Genomic DNA, 15,136 nt, shown 5'->3' on the forward strand with positions numbered 1-15,136 from the left:
TTTGCTGATAGCTTCTTCTAATGGAGAACACAAGAGACAGTAGGACATTGTGGGAAGTGTCTGTCTTTAACTAGTATAGAATATTATATGTGTCCTCATGCGAAGAGATTAGACAGAATTCTCTAGAGAATAAATCATGCAGATATTCTCACTTTCTGTTCTTCCCAGGAGGTAACCAAGCTTCCATTTTAGTTAGCAACCTTCCTCTTTAGCTACTGTGAGCATTTGAACCTCAACTTCAGAAATATTTTAGCCTGATCTACAAGTAATGGGGAAAAATAAAAAATGAAAGAGTGAGTGGTTCAAGGTCAAACCACCTTGATGGCTTCTTAGTTTCTTTCATCCATGAAATGCAGTTGAATAGTTTTGTGTCTCAAATTGCAATATTTTGTAAATGAATTTTAATTAGACAAAATCCAAGGTGTTTGCAAGTTACTTTCGTGATAAAAAGTGATGCTTTCAACATCTATCATAATCCACTAAAAACAAGGCACAGAGGTAAAGGGGGGGGGGGGTCGGACTTACATGACAGCTTTGAAAGCATAGCCTAGGGATATGACAATCAACCAGTATCTATTTCTTCTCCCCATTTTATACATTTCTCCAAAGCAAAGGATAGCCTGAGTGGAACACAGAGAACTTAATTTTTCTTGTGTCAGTCTTCCAGATAACTCTTTTCCTTGTCCTCGTTCTTCCTTTCAGGCTCTCTGTATCTCATCTGAAGTGTTGTAAAACCAATGCCTTCAAAATCTCCTTTCATCAGTCTTCAATTTTCATCTTATGTTCTGTATGTCAGTTTATTTTTCAGGTGGCACATCGACAATATAAACTTAAATATAAAGTCAGAGCTTATTAGTTTTTAAACCTTTCTTTTATCTCCCTTTTTCTCTGGGCACATCCATCTGAGAATCTCAAATTACATTAACTTGTTTTAACATGTTTAAAATAGATTGACTTAAAATAGGTTGATTAATCAATTACTAGCAATGTAAATTAAAATTGCCATCAGCTGGAATCTGAGTGCTAGTGTCATGTTCCAAAGCAAGATGACCAGGTAAAATGTCATGTATCTACTGGAAAGTATATTTTAGAGACGTATCTGGATGTGTTAAAACATATTTCCTGATCTATAGGGAGTATTTTGAGACTTACAATAAAAAGCTTTTAAAGAAAAATAAAAAATAGATATTACAAACCCATTATTTTCTGATATAAGAAAAAAAGATCTTAGCCAGGCCTACTATCATCTGGCATATTTTTCAAACAAAGAAGCAAAATATTATACTCTTCTGTCATGAAATATCAAAGGCAAAAAACCCCACAGGTTATTTATTTAATTTTTGCCAATTTTTCAAATTTTGGTAAAATACTGTTTTCTGATGAAAGTTAGATTTTGTTCTAGGTGTCCTACTCCTTGGTCCTTCCACTATTAAGGAGAAATTGCAATGCTGAAAAAAAAATAGACTAATTATGGTAATATTTTCTTCCCCTCCAATTTTTATTTGCAAGTTATAAGGCAGAGCAAGGATGGCAGTTTATTTAATGCTTAGATTTTGCTGAAAACTGTATGTGCAAAGAAAGCTCTAGCTCTTTATTGAGCAGGAGGTAGAACTATGTAAGGTTTTCTTTTCAAGATGAAAAGGATGCTTGTTGGTAACCCTAGCCAGGCAGCTATGAAGAGTAGACAAATAATATTAGATGCAGGATGTGCAGAGTTGGCTTTGTTGACAGCCATGTATTTGTCCTGAGATGCTCTCACAAAAAGGCCAGGATACTGGAGCTTGTGTGTGAACATTTCAAATGACACAGGAATGACAGCAAAGACATGACAAAAGCAAGGGGGAGTTAATTAATGAGTCCTGAAGTCTTTGGCACACAGAAGAGGATGGGTCTGCCTTAGATGTTTAAAATGCTACAATAGTATGACAATTGTTTCTCTTTCCAGCTCTTAAAATACAGTGCAGTTCAAGTGCATACCAGCTGTTGGAGCAGATTGGAGAGTATGTGTTGGTATGCCGTGGGAATTTACAAGTCAAGGTGTGTAAGCAACATTTATACTCAGCTTTTCAGAGAGGAGAGTGTGAAAGTACTCTGGAGTCGCTGAATTTTAACCCATGCAGTCCTATATGTCTCAGAGTCCTTGGGTTAGACTATATTTCCTGTCCCTGAAGAGAGCAGGCTCACATTTTAAACCAGGAGCGGTTCCATGGGCTTGTTCGTGGGACAGCCCTGATAATTCAATGATGAAGGACTCAGCCAAATTTGGAAGTACTGAAGGGCCTGGCACTTTGCTAATAACTACTTGAAATCCAAAATGGTGATTCAGAGCCATCATAAATCACTGTAAAAGTTCTGTAAGATGATAAACATACTTCTGGACCCAGTTTTGTATGGGACTTCAAAGAATTGTTTTAATCCATAGTGCTGCCACTGTCTTTTGAGGAAAAAAAATTTGCCTCATTTTTTCTGTATATAAAAATGGCTGACAGGCACATGAGTCTTCTTTGGAGACTTTCTTTGAGTTGTAATAATAAGATTATTACCTAAATGATGGGTAGTATTATAATCCCATGATTCATTTTCTTTCTTAGGGGAAAGGAGACATGATAACCTACTGGCTTGAAGGTAAAAAAGCCTCTGCCACCCAGAAGGCAATCACCAGCACTTCCATGACTCTTCAAGACCCCAGCAGAGCTTCATTTAGTTTGATACCAGGTGTCCTTCCCAGTGATCCTCTCTCAAGTCCTGCGTACTAGCCCCTCACTAATTCCAGCATCCATCCTGCTTTCATTCTTACAGGTCATTCTGCTGAATTAGAAAGTAAGAAAAGAGATAGTATGCCCCTTTGGCTTTGTGGATGCATTAGCTCAGACTTTGTTCACAGGTATCTCTCTTGCAGCAGCAGGAAAAGTACAAAAAAAGCAAAAACTCATCTTGAGGAATAATAATACATCAGACTGGTCCACCAGCTACTATGGCAGAAGGTAGCTGCCATTGTTACTGATTGGTTTTGTTTTGCTAGATAATCCATTGCCAGTAGATTCTATCACTGCAAAACCAGCATGTTGGACATCACAGTCTGTGAGCTGCTCCCATAGGAAAGAAGGAGACAGTGTAGTGTTGCTATTTAGTGGTAAGATAAACATTGGGGTGTGATTGGGTTCGTGCTGTGAAAGGCAAAAATAAGGTATGTATTGTGTTAGAAAGCAAGGCCCACTGAAAGAGGTGGATGGAGCAGTACAGTTGTAGTGTCTACAAATTGAAGTGGGAATTTGTGTTTGTGCTTCTGTTTTATCTCCATTGCCTGGGGCATAGAAACAAGAGTTAAGAAGAAAGTCCAGGGTATTTCCATAGAGTCAACACTTCATGACACGTGCCATCTTGGTACAGAGATCTGACAATCTTGGGAGAGAAATGAAAGACAATGCACACTGCTGTTTAACAGAAGAGCATCCATTACAGCTGTCCTTGTCCCTGGCTGCTCTGAGATCTCTCTGAAAAACGGCTCTCAATGTTAGCTTTTGTTATGGAGCTGCTTTGACTAAAGTAGGGGTGAACTTACTATTGCTGGCTAGCTGTCTGACTGTGAAACCAGACAGTCCTCTGAGTCACCATGTAATTTAGGACACAGTTTAGAAAAGGTCATTCCTGAGCAAGCATTTCCTGTAAAGAGAGACCCATCACTACACGTGGAGAAATCTCTTGATGAGTGTGGTTCTGATAAGTGTTGCTGGTGTTAAATTTCTTTAAAAACAAAGCATATCTGTGATGGGCTCTGTTTATACTTTTTAGGGGTTTATTTGTTACAATCAATTACCTTTCAGTGCTGATCTAGTTGGAAGAGTTTATCCAGTCTAGTTGAACTGATGAAAAGTTGAACAGAATTAGATATGTCAGATAGAGGAAGGAAGGAAGGACACCAAGAGTCACAGCATTTTCACTGTAATGTGAACTGGACTGGCCAAAGCTAGCTGGGATGAGGTGAAAAGAAGGACTATGAGTGACATAGTACCAGTCACTCCTCCTTATTCTGCTCCCTTATGCTCCAGTCTGTTCCCAATCCTAGGTTATAAGCACAAAACCACACATTTCTTTCTGCTATAAATACAAGTAGCTGAAACAAGCAGCTGGCTAGTTGTCCATGTTCCCGTGTAGCCTGCACACTTTTAATGCTGAGTATGTGTGATGGGAGAGTGACACTACAGTCCTCCTTCAGCTTCTGTGGGAGGTAAATGCACTGGGTAACATTAGGTGTTTCAGAGATGCCTGACAGAAGTAGAAAGCTAAATTCTTCTGAATTATGGGAGGCTTACTTGAAGTCTACTGAAAAATATAGAATATTCTGAGTGAAATTCTGTCTCAGTCTGTGGGAATACTGCCCCTTGAAAGAGGCCATAATCTCAGCAAGTGACATACACATTGCTGATCTTGTCATATGAGATCCTAAGATCAAGTCAAGACAATATTTTAAAATTAAAGGTTTTAATTGTTTTCATGTTTTTTCCCTTAAGGTAAAAGAATCCTTTTTCTATTTTTGAAATTCATATAGTACAGTACTGTTACCTTCTTTGTAATCTTACCAAAATAAGCCTCAGTTATCCAGAGCCTAGAGATGTCCTTTAATCCAGATATCTCCTTTCTCCAACTGCTACCTAGACACTGTGAGACTCTGCTCTATTCTAGTCCTGCATGAGGTATAATATAGTTCATATTATTCTTTCATTGAGCTATCATCTTTTAAATTTTTATTAGAAACGTGTATATCATAGGGTCTTTCATCAAATGTGAATGTAAAAGCCTGTGCTTTGTTGTATGTAGTAGAACTTAATTTTTAGCTCTTCTGCTTTCCTTTAGTTTTGTGTCTACAATTAAAAGCTTTAAAATTAGTGTCTTCTGAGTTTACAGTCTTCTAAACAGAAATGACTGATGAGTGACCATTAGTAGTCTTGTTAGGTCGACAGCCTTCACTACTTTTGTGTCCTTGGGAAGTCTTCAAATTCTGCTGAAGAATGTAGAGACTCTTGTTGACTTCAAGAGGCTTAGAGTCTGGTGGTTTTCTGGAAAAGAGGTACAACGTGAAGAACACCAGCATCAGCCTACCTCTCTGTTGTTACCTCCTGATCCTCTCTCAAACAAAGCATCTCCAGAATCAGAACTACATTATTTTCTAAGGATCTTTGAATCTGTGGTATCTCTCCTGAAATGTCAAGCAGTAGTCCATAATAATGTCAGTTTGTCTGAGGACTGTGATAATATGACTCTTCTTCCTCCAGAAGCTAGAAGTGCGGGGTAATGAATGTTACAGACACAAACTGAAGTATCCTCAGTCAGCTGGCAAGTATTTAAGATGTATCTCAGACACTTTGACATATGTAGTCATTGGCTACAGCCGTATTTCATTGCCAACTACCAAATCAGCAACATGAGCTCTATTTGGTTACAGAGATTTTTACTAGAATCTAGATATAATGCAGCAGTCATGGGACGTTGTATTATACAGCAAATTCAGCAAAGGTGGCTCCAGCATAAAGCTTTGTGAGATGTGTCTTTTACCTTCTGGGTATGGCATAGATGCAGAGATCATTTTTTTCCCTGCATTGTTCTGGCCACACGAGCATATTTATCTATAAGAATATATATATAAAATATATAGATAACCATTTATTCATATTTATGTATAGCATGTCTGGCTATAAATACAGAGGTTAATGCAAATGGGTACCCAGTAAAAGGACACAAAATTACTGTCAATTGTTGCCTCAGGTTTGAACTCTGCCAGCACCTGAGTTTTTGAACCCACCAAGGGAACACAGAGTTGGATTCAGCACAGAGCTTCATATGCAAGGGCAGGTGGTCTTTATAGCACCAGCAAAACAAACACTGTCACATTTCACCACTCTAAATCTATATCCTTGTGTGGGGCGGCACTTCTGGCTGATGCTACTGCCAATTCAGATCTCCAGAGAGTCCTGTTACAGCTTCTTGTATCTCTTACTGCCCAAGAAATGCCACAAGAGAGCTCATGGTTAATGATGTAGCAGCTGATTAAAGTCCTGGTGACCTTGGCAATGCAAAGGATTTACCAGCTGGGGAAGCTGAGGTCTGATCACCAGCAACAGTGCTCATCTGTGAGGTGCTTTAAGTCCATGGGGATACATATCCCAAATGTGGATCTAGTCAGTTGACCTAGCAAATGTTCTTTCCTAAAATGTCACCCTACACAGATAAATGTGAGGGGTTCCTCCTTTCCTGGATCGTTTCCTCCTTTCTCTACCAGAAAATGGGAAGGCACTTGTAATAATAGAGCTTAAGAACTGAAGGTGATACGTACTTTACAAACCACTTCAGTTCTTCACTCAGTGGCCATTCATTGTCTACTGGTCATGCAAAATAGCACAGAGGATACTGATACTGTATTCACAGTGTGGTGATTTTATGGAAAGATTGTGCATTTTGGTTATGGTTTATTGCAACTCCATCTACATACAGGTGAGGATGCAGGCAGGTATGTAAAATAAATCACACAACACATAAACTGACTTATGAAAACCTTTAATTAGACTGATAAACTTTCACTATATACTTTCAGTTTGAATGTTGAGTAACAGATTGAACAACCACAACATTTAAAAAAATCACAACAAGTAAAAAAAAAAAAGGTTAAAGTTTTTCCAGGTGTAAAACATTCTAGATTTTATTCAAACCATTGGCATTGGAAAAAAGACCATGTTTTGACACCAGAAAGTTAGTCTTTATCCCCTATATCAGGTAGCAAATATCTTTTATTTAGCTTGTTACTGATATGTGCTGATGTCTCCAGTTCCATGGTTCTTTTTGTGTAAACAGAAAAAATATCTACTTCTTTGTACAGCTAATTAGGGAAATCAGAAAAATTAATTTATTTAAGGGAAAGTGGAATGAAATCAGGTGTTCTTTGCAAGCAGCATGAGGGCACAGTATGAGTGCTGAGCCTGACTGCACAGTCAGAGGATTCAGGGTCTCTGGAAGATCTATGTCTGAAGAAGAGATTGGAAAGATCTTTCCCAGCATGTAGAATTTCTCACTCCCACACCCCACTTGGACCCACAGAAGTTATCAGTAGCCCTTCCATCTGAACTGACCTCAATAGTAAGTCTTTGGGTTTTTTTAAGAATGTCTTTCTGGGGCTGTCCTTTCAGACCAGCAAAAAGACGAGGCTATACAAGATTATTCTCATTATCCTCCAGCTGGCTGCCATCTGCTTTTCAGCTAATGAGCACTCTTGTCCTCCTAATTCCTGCCTGAATTTCCCCCTACTTCACACCAGTCGTGTAAAACATTGGATTGGGCATTATTACATTCTAAATCAGAACTCAGCGATAAAATAATTTTCAAGCCAATGTTGTCTCCAAAGAAAATATGGGAAAATTCCCTCTCCTCCTAATTCAAAATTTTTCACTTTCTGCTGTAGAGATATTGAACAACCAGCCTGAAACGTGCGAGTGGGCTCTAGAGAACCTGTTTGTGTGGCAATCCTAATAACTCAAAGCTTCCAACCAGCATGCACGAGTCTGCATGATGTGAGCCAGCGTCCCATAGTATAACAGCCACGGTCCTCCCGTTCAGACAGGGAACGAAGCTACCCTGTCTTGTGTCTTTGTACCTCTCCCTCCACTGCACTAGATCTGAAGAGCATGTGCAGCTCTTTTGGAATGTGCATCTGGTGCAGGACTTAACAGTTTTCACACAGGACCAAGTTTGACTTTGAAGCTCCACATGCAATTTTTGCCCCTTTGTGGATTTTTGCCTCAGATTTTTGTGGCAATAGAGTAGGTGCTTTCTAGCCCCTGAACGCCAAGCACAGAGCCTCTGTGGCAGCCTCCTGTTCATGACTGCTCATAATTGCTAGTGATTATCACCACATTTTCTAGCAAAACACAGTGGTATGCAAATAAGTCCTTTGATGAGAATCTGAAAAAGAATCGGTATTCCTGGCATCAGATCCCTGCTACATATCATTTTTTTTTCTGTTGCTCCTGCATCCCGCCCCCAGGCACAAAAACACTCTGTCCCTACCTGAGGAGCTTGGTGGGGGTAGGCTACCAAAGAGAAGGTGCCATGTGGAAGAATGAACTATGCATGTCGCCTGTGTGAGCAGAATACAACTCAGTTAATCTAAGAAATTAATTAAATACTGTCTCTGAAGTCCTTTTGGTCTCTTGCTTTCCTGAATAATACCTCTTTTATCTGTTCCTGCCTCGAGAAAATAAAGCACAGAGCAACCTTATTTAACCCTTTTCCATTCCCTGAGTAATGAAACTCCAGGCTGAAAAAATACTAATGCTGAATGTCAGAACTGATCAAAGGTTCAAGGCTTTTACCAATCCTTTAGGGAAATGCTGGATGCAAAGCACTGGAAAAATTCAGTTTGCTTTTGGTAAGGGAGCAAGGATTTCACTGGAGTTACAATGAAGTGCAGTCCTGGGACATGTAAGCTGTGTATCCAGCTGGAAGACCTGCAGGTCCTTAAAGAGCCGCAGTGGAGTTCCTTCTCCTAAGGGCTGCAAGGAATTTTAAATTGCAACAACAGGCTTGGGGCAGAAAATATGGGTGAGGTGTCAGAGAGTGATGGGTCCTCTGAGTAGGTCTCCAATTAATACGTCGCTATGCCTGCGCATTCTGTGGCGTGCTCTTGCAAATGAGTAACGTATATACACCTATGCATGGCACAGTGCTTGAAAGTAAGGAGGTGGGGCATGCACCTGACAAAAGGATAGTCAGGGCTAATCCTTGCAGCTGTTCTGAACAGAAAATAAATCTGGATTTAAAAAGGATAGCTGGACCCCCTTGCCTGGTGAAGACATGCTGGGTCTGGAATTCCTCCAATGAGAGGACTGGTAAACTGTAGGTGACACTTACTGATGAGAATTTGCTGGAAAGCAGTACAGGTGAATTCTAGATCTGCTCTCAATGCTGTTTCCAGAGGCCAGACATAAAAGGGTGCAGGGTCCCAGCGCAGTAGCAGACCCATGGACAGCTGTCCCAGTAGGGATCGTACGTGCGTCTTGGGCTCAGCACAAGTTGCTTTGGAGCTGATGCCCCAGACTGCGTGTTATGAACATGTCAGAAAACTCCAACCTACATATTAGGAACCTCTTCTGCAAGCTTTACACATGATTGGTATTAGGAACTTACACAGAAACCTTTCAAGACTCAGAATCCTGTGTCAGAGCTGCATTCTCGAGCAATATGGCTTTACTGGCAACGTGTTGAGATTCGAGTTTCTGAGTGCAGACTGTGCTCTGCATATAAATAGATCAGTCCCTAAATGCTCAAGAAAATCAGGCTGTAAGTGCCTTTGTGGCCTCACAGTCACCTGTCACTAACCCATCTCCACAGCACCTTTAGTATGGAAGGTATCACACAGGGATGCAAAACCCCAAGCCTGTGCTGTGAGGACTGACAATTTAGTTGGATGTCTCAACGTAGCAGCTTACATGGGATGGGTGATATAGGGTCAGATTCTGCCACCCCAGTCAAGCGCAGGAGTTCACTCTGCAAGCAGTCTGGTATGTACTGGGAGAAATGCTGAGGAGGTCACAGTGGCTGTTACCCAGCTAATTACATACCACACAGTAAATAGTTACTGGAGCCATGACTGTGGGGAGGCTGGATCAGATGGGGAGAAACTGCACCACACATCTGTAGGTCGCAGCTCAAGAGTACAACATGGGTCCTGAGGGTCACAGTCCCTCAGCACGCCTGCCACCCACTTGCTCGGTTTCCAGCAGAAAGGACCAACTGCTGCTCAGCACTCCAGGAGGGGCAAACTGCATATGGATTAAAACTCATGATTTTCTGTGGAAGGCTTTGCAATGGTCAGCCTGTATGACTGCAAAAAATGCTGGTTTATGACAGCAAAAATTAAAGCAACACAATTTTGCCCTGTGTAGAATTGACCTGTGTGTCACGTTTCTTAAAGGAAGGTAAAGTCTGCTGTAGCACTACGATAAATATTACTCTAAAAGTAAATTTTACATATTTCATGAACCTTCTCTGAGTGTCTAAATCACCGGTTTTCTTCTGATGCTCATATATGCCCTGCCACCCAAACTGTAGGATGAAGCAGTATGTCTGACTATTGACTTCAACACTTTGACCCCACAGACAGAGACCCCCTACAGCTTTGTGTTCAGTTTGGAGTACAGCATTGAGAAGTGGGATTTTTCACCTAGAGTTGTTTTAAAGGTAGCAGGGGCAGAGAGAAGCTCTCATCTCAGGGTTGTGGCTTGGAATCACACCTCAGGCTGTGATATCCCAAAGCCAAATTCAGATCCGGGACTGGAAGCTGCCACTGAAAAAGCAATGTGATTATTCTTGCGTGTTCCAAGATCAGCACTCATCCTGCAAGTTCAAGTGGACATCAGAAGAGACTGGATGTGCTGAATGAAAATAAAGTCCCTGTAATTCTCTGTCCTGGGCATGTTATCTACATAAAAAGCTCGAAGCTGCTGTCATGCCATCTTCAATCAAATAAGCAGCAGAATTTTACTGGGAAAACTGTAGCGTATGAAAACAAAAGTCTAACTTGATTTAAAAACTGACTTTCATTTTTACACTGATGAATTCTTATTTTTTAAATGGCCAAATTAATCCATTTTCATTTCATTCTCTGTTTAACTGGCAGGAACAAAAGCTAAAGTTGTAGAGAAAGACATTTTAGAGGCAGTACTAATATATGTCTTTTGCTTCACATTCAAATATGTCCAATAAAAAACTTTAGTGGATTATTGTGGCTTAGCCTAGAAATATTGCTTGGACCTGTATTTCATTATGAAATCTTGCATCATCTAAATGACTAAGGGAACGACATTGCCTGTAAATACCACCTTTTAAACATACATTTTTTAAATATCTCTCGCTGTAAGTGTGGGAAATTTTCATTCCCTTTAAACTTTGCTTTAATACAAACATTGTCTTGTTTCTACCCTAAGAATGGAATAAAGCACATGACTCAGATCTCCGTGGCTGCATCTCTAGTTATATATTTGCCATTCCATTTGTCACTAAAGTTTGCTGCCTTGCCTCGTAAAACACCATATAACTTTTGACAGAGAACATCTAATCCTAGAGAAAATGGAAAAACTTGACCTCTTCCTATATATATTTGCAGAACTGTACAAATCTGGGTTCCCAGCGGGCTGACGCTTTGCTCTCTTATGCAAGGCCAGTGATTGCTCGCAACCCTGGCAAAGGCAGTGTGCAGCTGCCTTGGTAGCCTGTTTCCACACAGTGGGTCTGATCTTCAGGGATGCTCAGCACCCACAGGAATGCACTGAGATCCTCACCTGCTTCCCTTGGGAACAGAAAGCGGTGAAAGACCATATTCCTCACCGTGTCCATCAGCAATATTTTAGCTGCTGGCTCCAGGGGTCAGGAAAAGACCCCCCCGGAGCCACCAAAACACTGCTCCGTACATTGCAGAGTAGGGTCCTGTGGTGGCCAAGCCTGCAGGAGACAATCTGCCTGGCAACAACAGAGTGCTTTTATGTGGAAATGGGAGTTGAACATGTCAGGGAGAGAGTAAGTTTTGGGGCAATTCCTTTGTGCAGTGGATAAAACTCGGGCTGTACAGAGAATTAGTGTATATTTATTCCCACGTTACGGGTGCTGCATGCCAGAGCAGCAAAGCTGCCTGTAACCACCTATTCAGAGGCTTTACCTGACTCAAACTAGCCAGTAATTTTTTTAATTTATCCTAATAGCATCCTGATGCACCACCAAAGCCTAGCCCGAGCATTAACATCTTGTTTGGTCTGAAAGAAAACACATGTAAAAAATTTGTATTTCCTTCTTCTGGAGACTGTCTGTCTATGATAATTTGACATTGGTTTCCTAACAAACTAGTGGATGCACAAGTTGCCATTCACTTTTCGAACAATTCCATGGATAGTAAAGAATTGCTCATTTCAGTGGAAAATTCCTTGCTGTTTTCTACAGACTGTGCAAGTTTTTCTTCTTTTGTACCTTGGTAATTCAATACATTTGTGTGGTACCACTTCTGGTGGACAAAAAAAAAAAAAACAAAGCTAAGCAAGAGCTGTCATTAAGACTTCCATCACAGGGGAACTTCTCGGAGTTCTGAGAGTTTAGTTACAGGAACTGGGACTTTGCGAGATGCTAGCGAATTGCTCCATGCTTTAGTGACCATTACCCTAAGAGCTTAACCCTTAGAGTAGCTGCTTAGCATGCACATCATATAATACTACATCTCTATTGTCTACACAGTAGATTTTTACACACAGCATGGAACATGCAATTTATGGTCGGACAGCATAGCCAGAATTTGCATTTCTGTCTATAAACTGCAGGTGAAGATTCTGAATGGTTAATCCTCCTTACTCACTTCATAATTCTCTTGGTATGTATCCATAACTGTGAACAAAAACATTGGCCATCCAGGTTCTCCGTTTATTTCCCCCTGCACCCCCCAGCAAAGCATGGCTTCAAGACCCCTGCATGGCCAGCAACCACGCATCACCCATAGAAAAACATCTGGCTTACTAGAAAAGGCACATGAAAAGGATGTTTTTGAAGATTCAGATCCAGCTCTGAACACAACCTACGGAGGTCTGTTCCCTAAGCAACTCAAGAGGTTCTGGAATATGTTTTTAAGACCCTGAGTCCACTGACATCTGCTCCCAGTCTCTGCAAGAACTGTGTCGTGATCTCCTTGTCAAGTATGTCCACAAAATCCAAAAGTGTTAGAAACATTTCAGTGAACTCAATACCAGTGGAGAATGAAGCTAAAACCTGTATCTTAACATGCTACTGATAATGGATCAGCCTTTGAAAACTCACCCCTGGGCCTCTCTGGCTCCTAGGAGACTTTCAGAAGGGCCCACAGGGTCAGCACATCAATTCCTTGAATTCCAGTTTGAAAATAAAATCCTGCCAGGGAGAAGGAAAAGAGACAAACAGCTTCTACACTCCCCAACATTAGGCAGCTATTGGAGTGCATGTCAACATCTCTCAATCCCTCCCAAAAAGAAGTGGTTCTATTACTAAGACCTATTCACCACATTCTTTACTACATACAGCTCCAGAGTTTCGATTCGTCTCTTGACCTCAGCTGACATCCACTGCTGCCCTCCTGCCAGTGTGCCTATAGGCTTGGGTACAACAGGCAACAGGAAAACAAAAAGGAGAAAATAATATATAATTTCTTTTTTCTTTTTTTTTTTTTCCAAAATGAAGAATTGAATTCTTTAACCTTTAAACATGCTTGTTTACTTACAGAATGAGTATTTCAGGCACAAAAGGTTTGAGAATCAGTCACATACCAGGTTAAATTGTAATAGTATCAGGATTGTCCCATGCAGTGCAGTCAGCTATATTATCCCCTATCAAGAAGTTGGAGTTGTAGTTTTTGTATACATACATATATATAAAGTATGCACCTCTCACACTATGGTCTCCTGGTCTGAGTTGACTCCAGTGGGGTTTATGTAACAACAGTATCTGTCATAAGGGCTGTTCTCCTTGTAAGAGCAGACGATGATACTGTCTTTAGGAGCAACAAAAATGTTGTCTTCAATGTCTGGGCATGCAGTGCTGTCCCTGGTGAGAGAAGAGCTCTTCTTCTCCAAGGCACTGTATAAGGAGCCATCTCCCACGAACACGTTCCCCGGCATCTCTGGGTAACAGGTCTCCAGGTATCTCAGCATCTCCTCCTGCTCCACCTTTCTGATGAGGCTCTTGCTCTCTCCCATGGTGGTGGTGGTGGCGGTGGTGCAGATGGATGCCGAGTCCTCACCCCACTGCACCCTCCTGTCCTGCTGATACACTTTCTTGGCCAGCTCATCGCAACTCCCCTTGCCAGATTCCAGGTCCGAGGGTGTCCTCAGCAGCTCCATGACGTCCCGGTCCTTGACTTGCTTGCAGCACGGACACTTGTTCTTGGGACATTTCGTGCAGCCGTCGGTCTTTCTGGTGAGGGCGATGGCGGCAATGCCCGGCAGGCAGATGGCCGGCCCGATGGCCAGCAGCGGGATGTCCCCCAGGGTCTCTCCCTTGATGCCGGACACGGTGAACATGAAGCCAAACACCAGGAAGACGCTGACCAGAGCCACCACCAGCCCTGTCCGGGGGTTGATATCGTCGGGTCTCATGGTCCGCGCCATCCTTCGGGTCGGGCAAGGCACCGCTTCCCTTCGCCGGAGCAGCCCCACAGGGCAGGGGATGGATGCTGCCAGGACGGCGAAGCGCGGATTTCCCCGACGCCCGGCACCGCTCGGCTTCTCCACGGCGGGACTGCTGCCGGAGGGCGGGACGGGGCCGGGGGCCAGGGCCAGTGCCAGGGCTGGGGCCGGGCCGGGGCAGGGTTCGGGCCGGAGGGCGTGCGGGAGCCGCGCTGCCTTCTCCCTCACCCGAGCCGCTCTGAGCCGCGCTCCGCCGCCCGCTCCGCTAAGGCGGGAGCAGCCCCGCCGCGCCCTCCCACGCGTGCCGGCGGTGGGGGGCTCAAGCCCTGCAAAGGGGGAGGGCAGGGACAGACCCAGGCGGCTAGCAGCAGCCGGCGGGGAGGGGAAACGAGCGGCTGCAAGGGACACCTGCCCTTCCTCCTCCTGCTCCTCCTCCTCCTCCTCGCCCAGCCCCACCGGACCCCGCAGCACCCGTGAGTACGTGCACCGCCCACGGGTGCCGCGGGGCGGGGGGCTGCGGGGTCGGGAGGGGGGAGCTCTTAGCGGGGCGAGACGGGGAGGCTCGGGGGAGCGGGCGGGGGTGGTAGGGTGGTGTTAGTCGCCCCACAGGATGGCCACCCCGGGAAGGCTCCCCCTGCCCGCCCAGGCGGAGGGGACCGGGTCTGGGAAGCCCGCGACAGACGTCCTTCCCGGGAGCGACCCGGGATTTGCGGAGTAAATCCCGCTCCGGACGGAGAGCAGTCCTGCCCCAAGCCACCCCCCACCCTCCCCTCCACCTTCCCCAGCTAGGTGCAGGGGAGAGAATGACGCTTTGGAGATGCTGCGCTGCCGCCGAACTTCATCCCGGAGGAAGCTTTAGGACTACAGCTTCTCCCGGTGTTACCCCCTCCCCAAGAGCCCAGCAGTGAATCTGTCTGTCTGTTGAGGTGCACTATACATCATCCGTGATGGTGATG

At 43.4% G+C, this 15,136-nt stretch overlaps 1 protein-coding gene across 1 annotated transcript; it reads right to left on the reverse strand.

Annotated features, from left to right (window-relative positions):
• Positions 1–13,442: 13,442 nt before the first annotated feature.
• Positions 13,443–14,162, reverse strand: TMEM215 (transmembrane protein 215; the record flags this gene model as incomplete). The annotated part of the gene is made up of 1 exon (XM_084278217.1): positions 13,443–14,162. One exon carries the CDS (start codon positions 14,160–14,162, stop codon positions 13,443–13,445), a length of 720 nt encoding a protein of 239 aa, XP_084134343.1.
• Between the last annotated feature and the right edge of the window lie 974 nt (positions 14,163–15,136).

The sequence above is a fragment of the Gallinula chloropus genome (genome assembly GCF_964237585.1).
Source record: "Gallinula chloropus genome assembly, chromosome: Z".
In the NCBI taxonomy this organism is placed as follows: Eukaryota; Metazoa; Chordata; class Aves; order Gruiformes; family Rallidae; genus Gallinula; species Gallinula chloropus.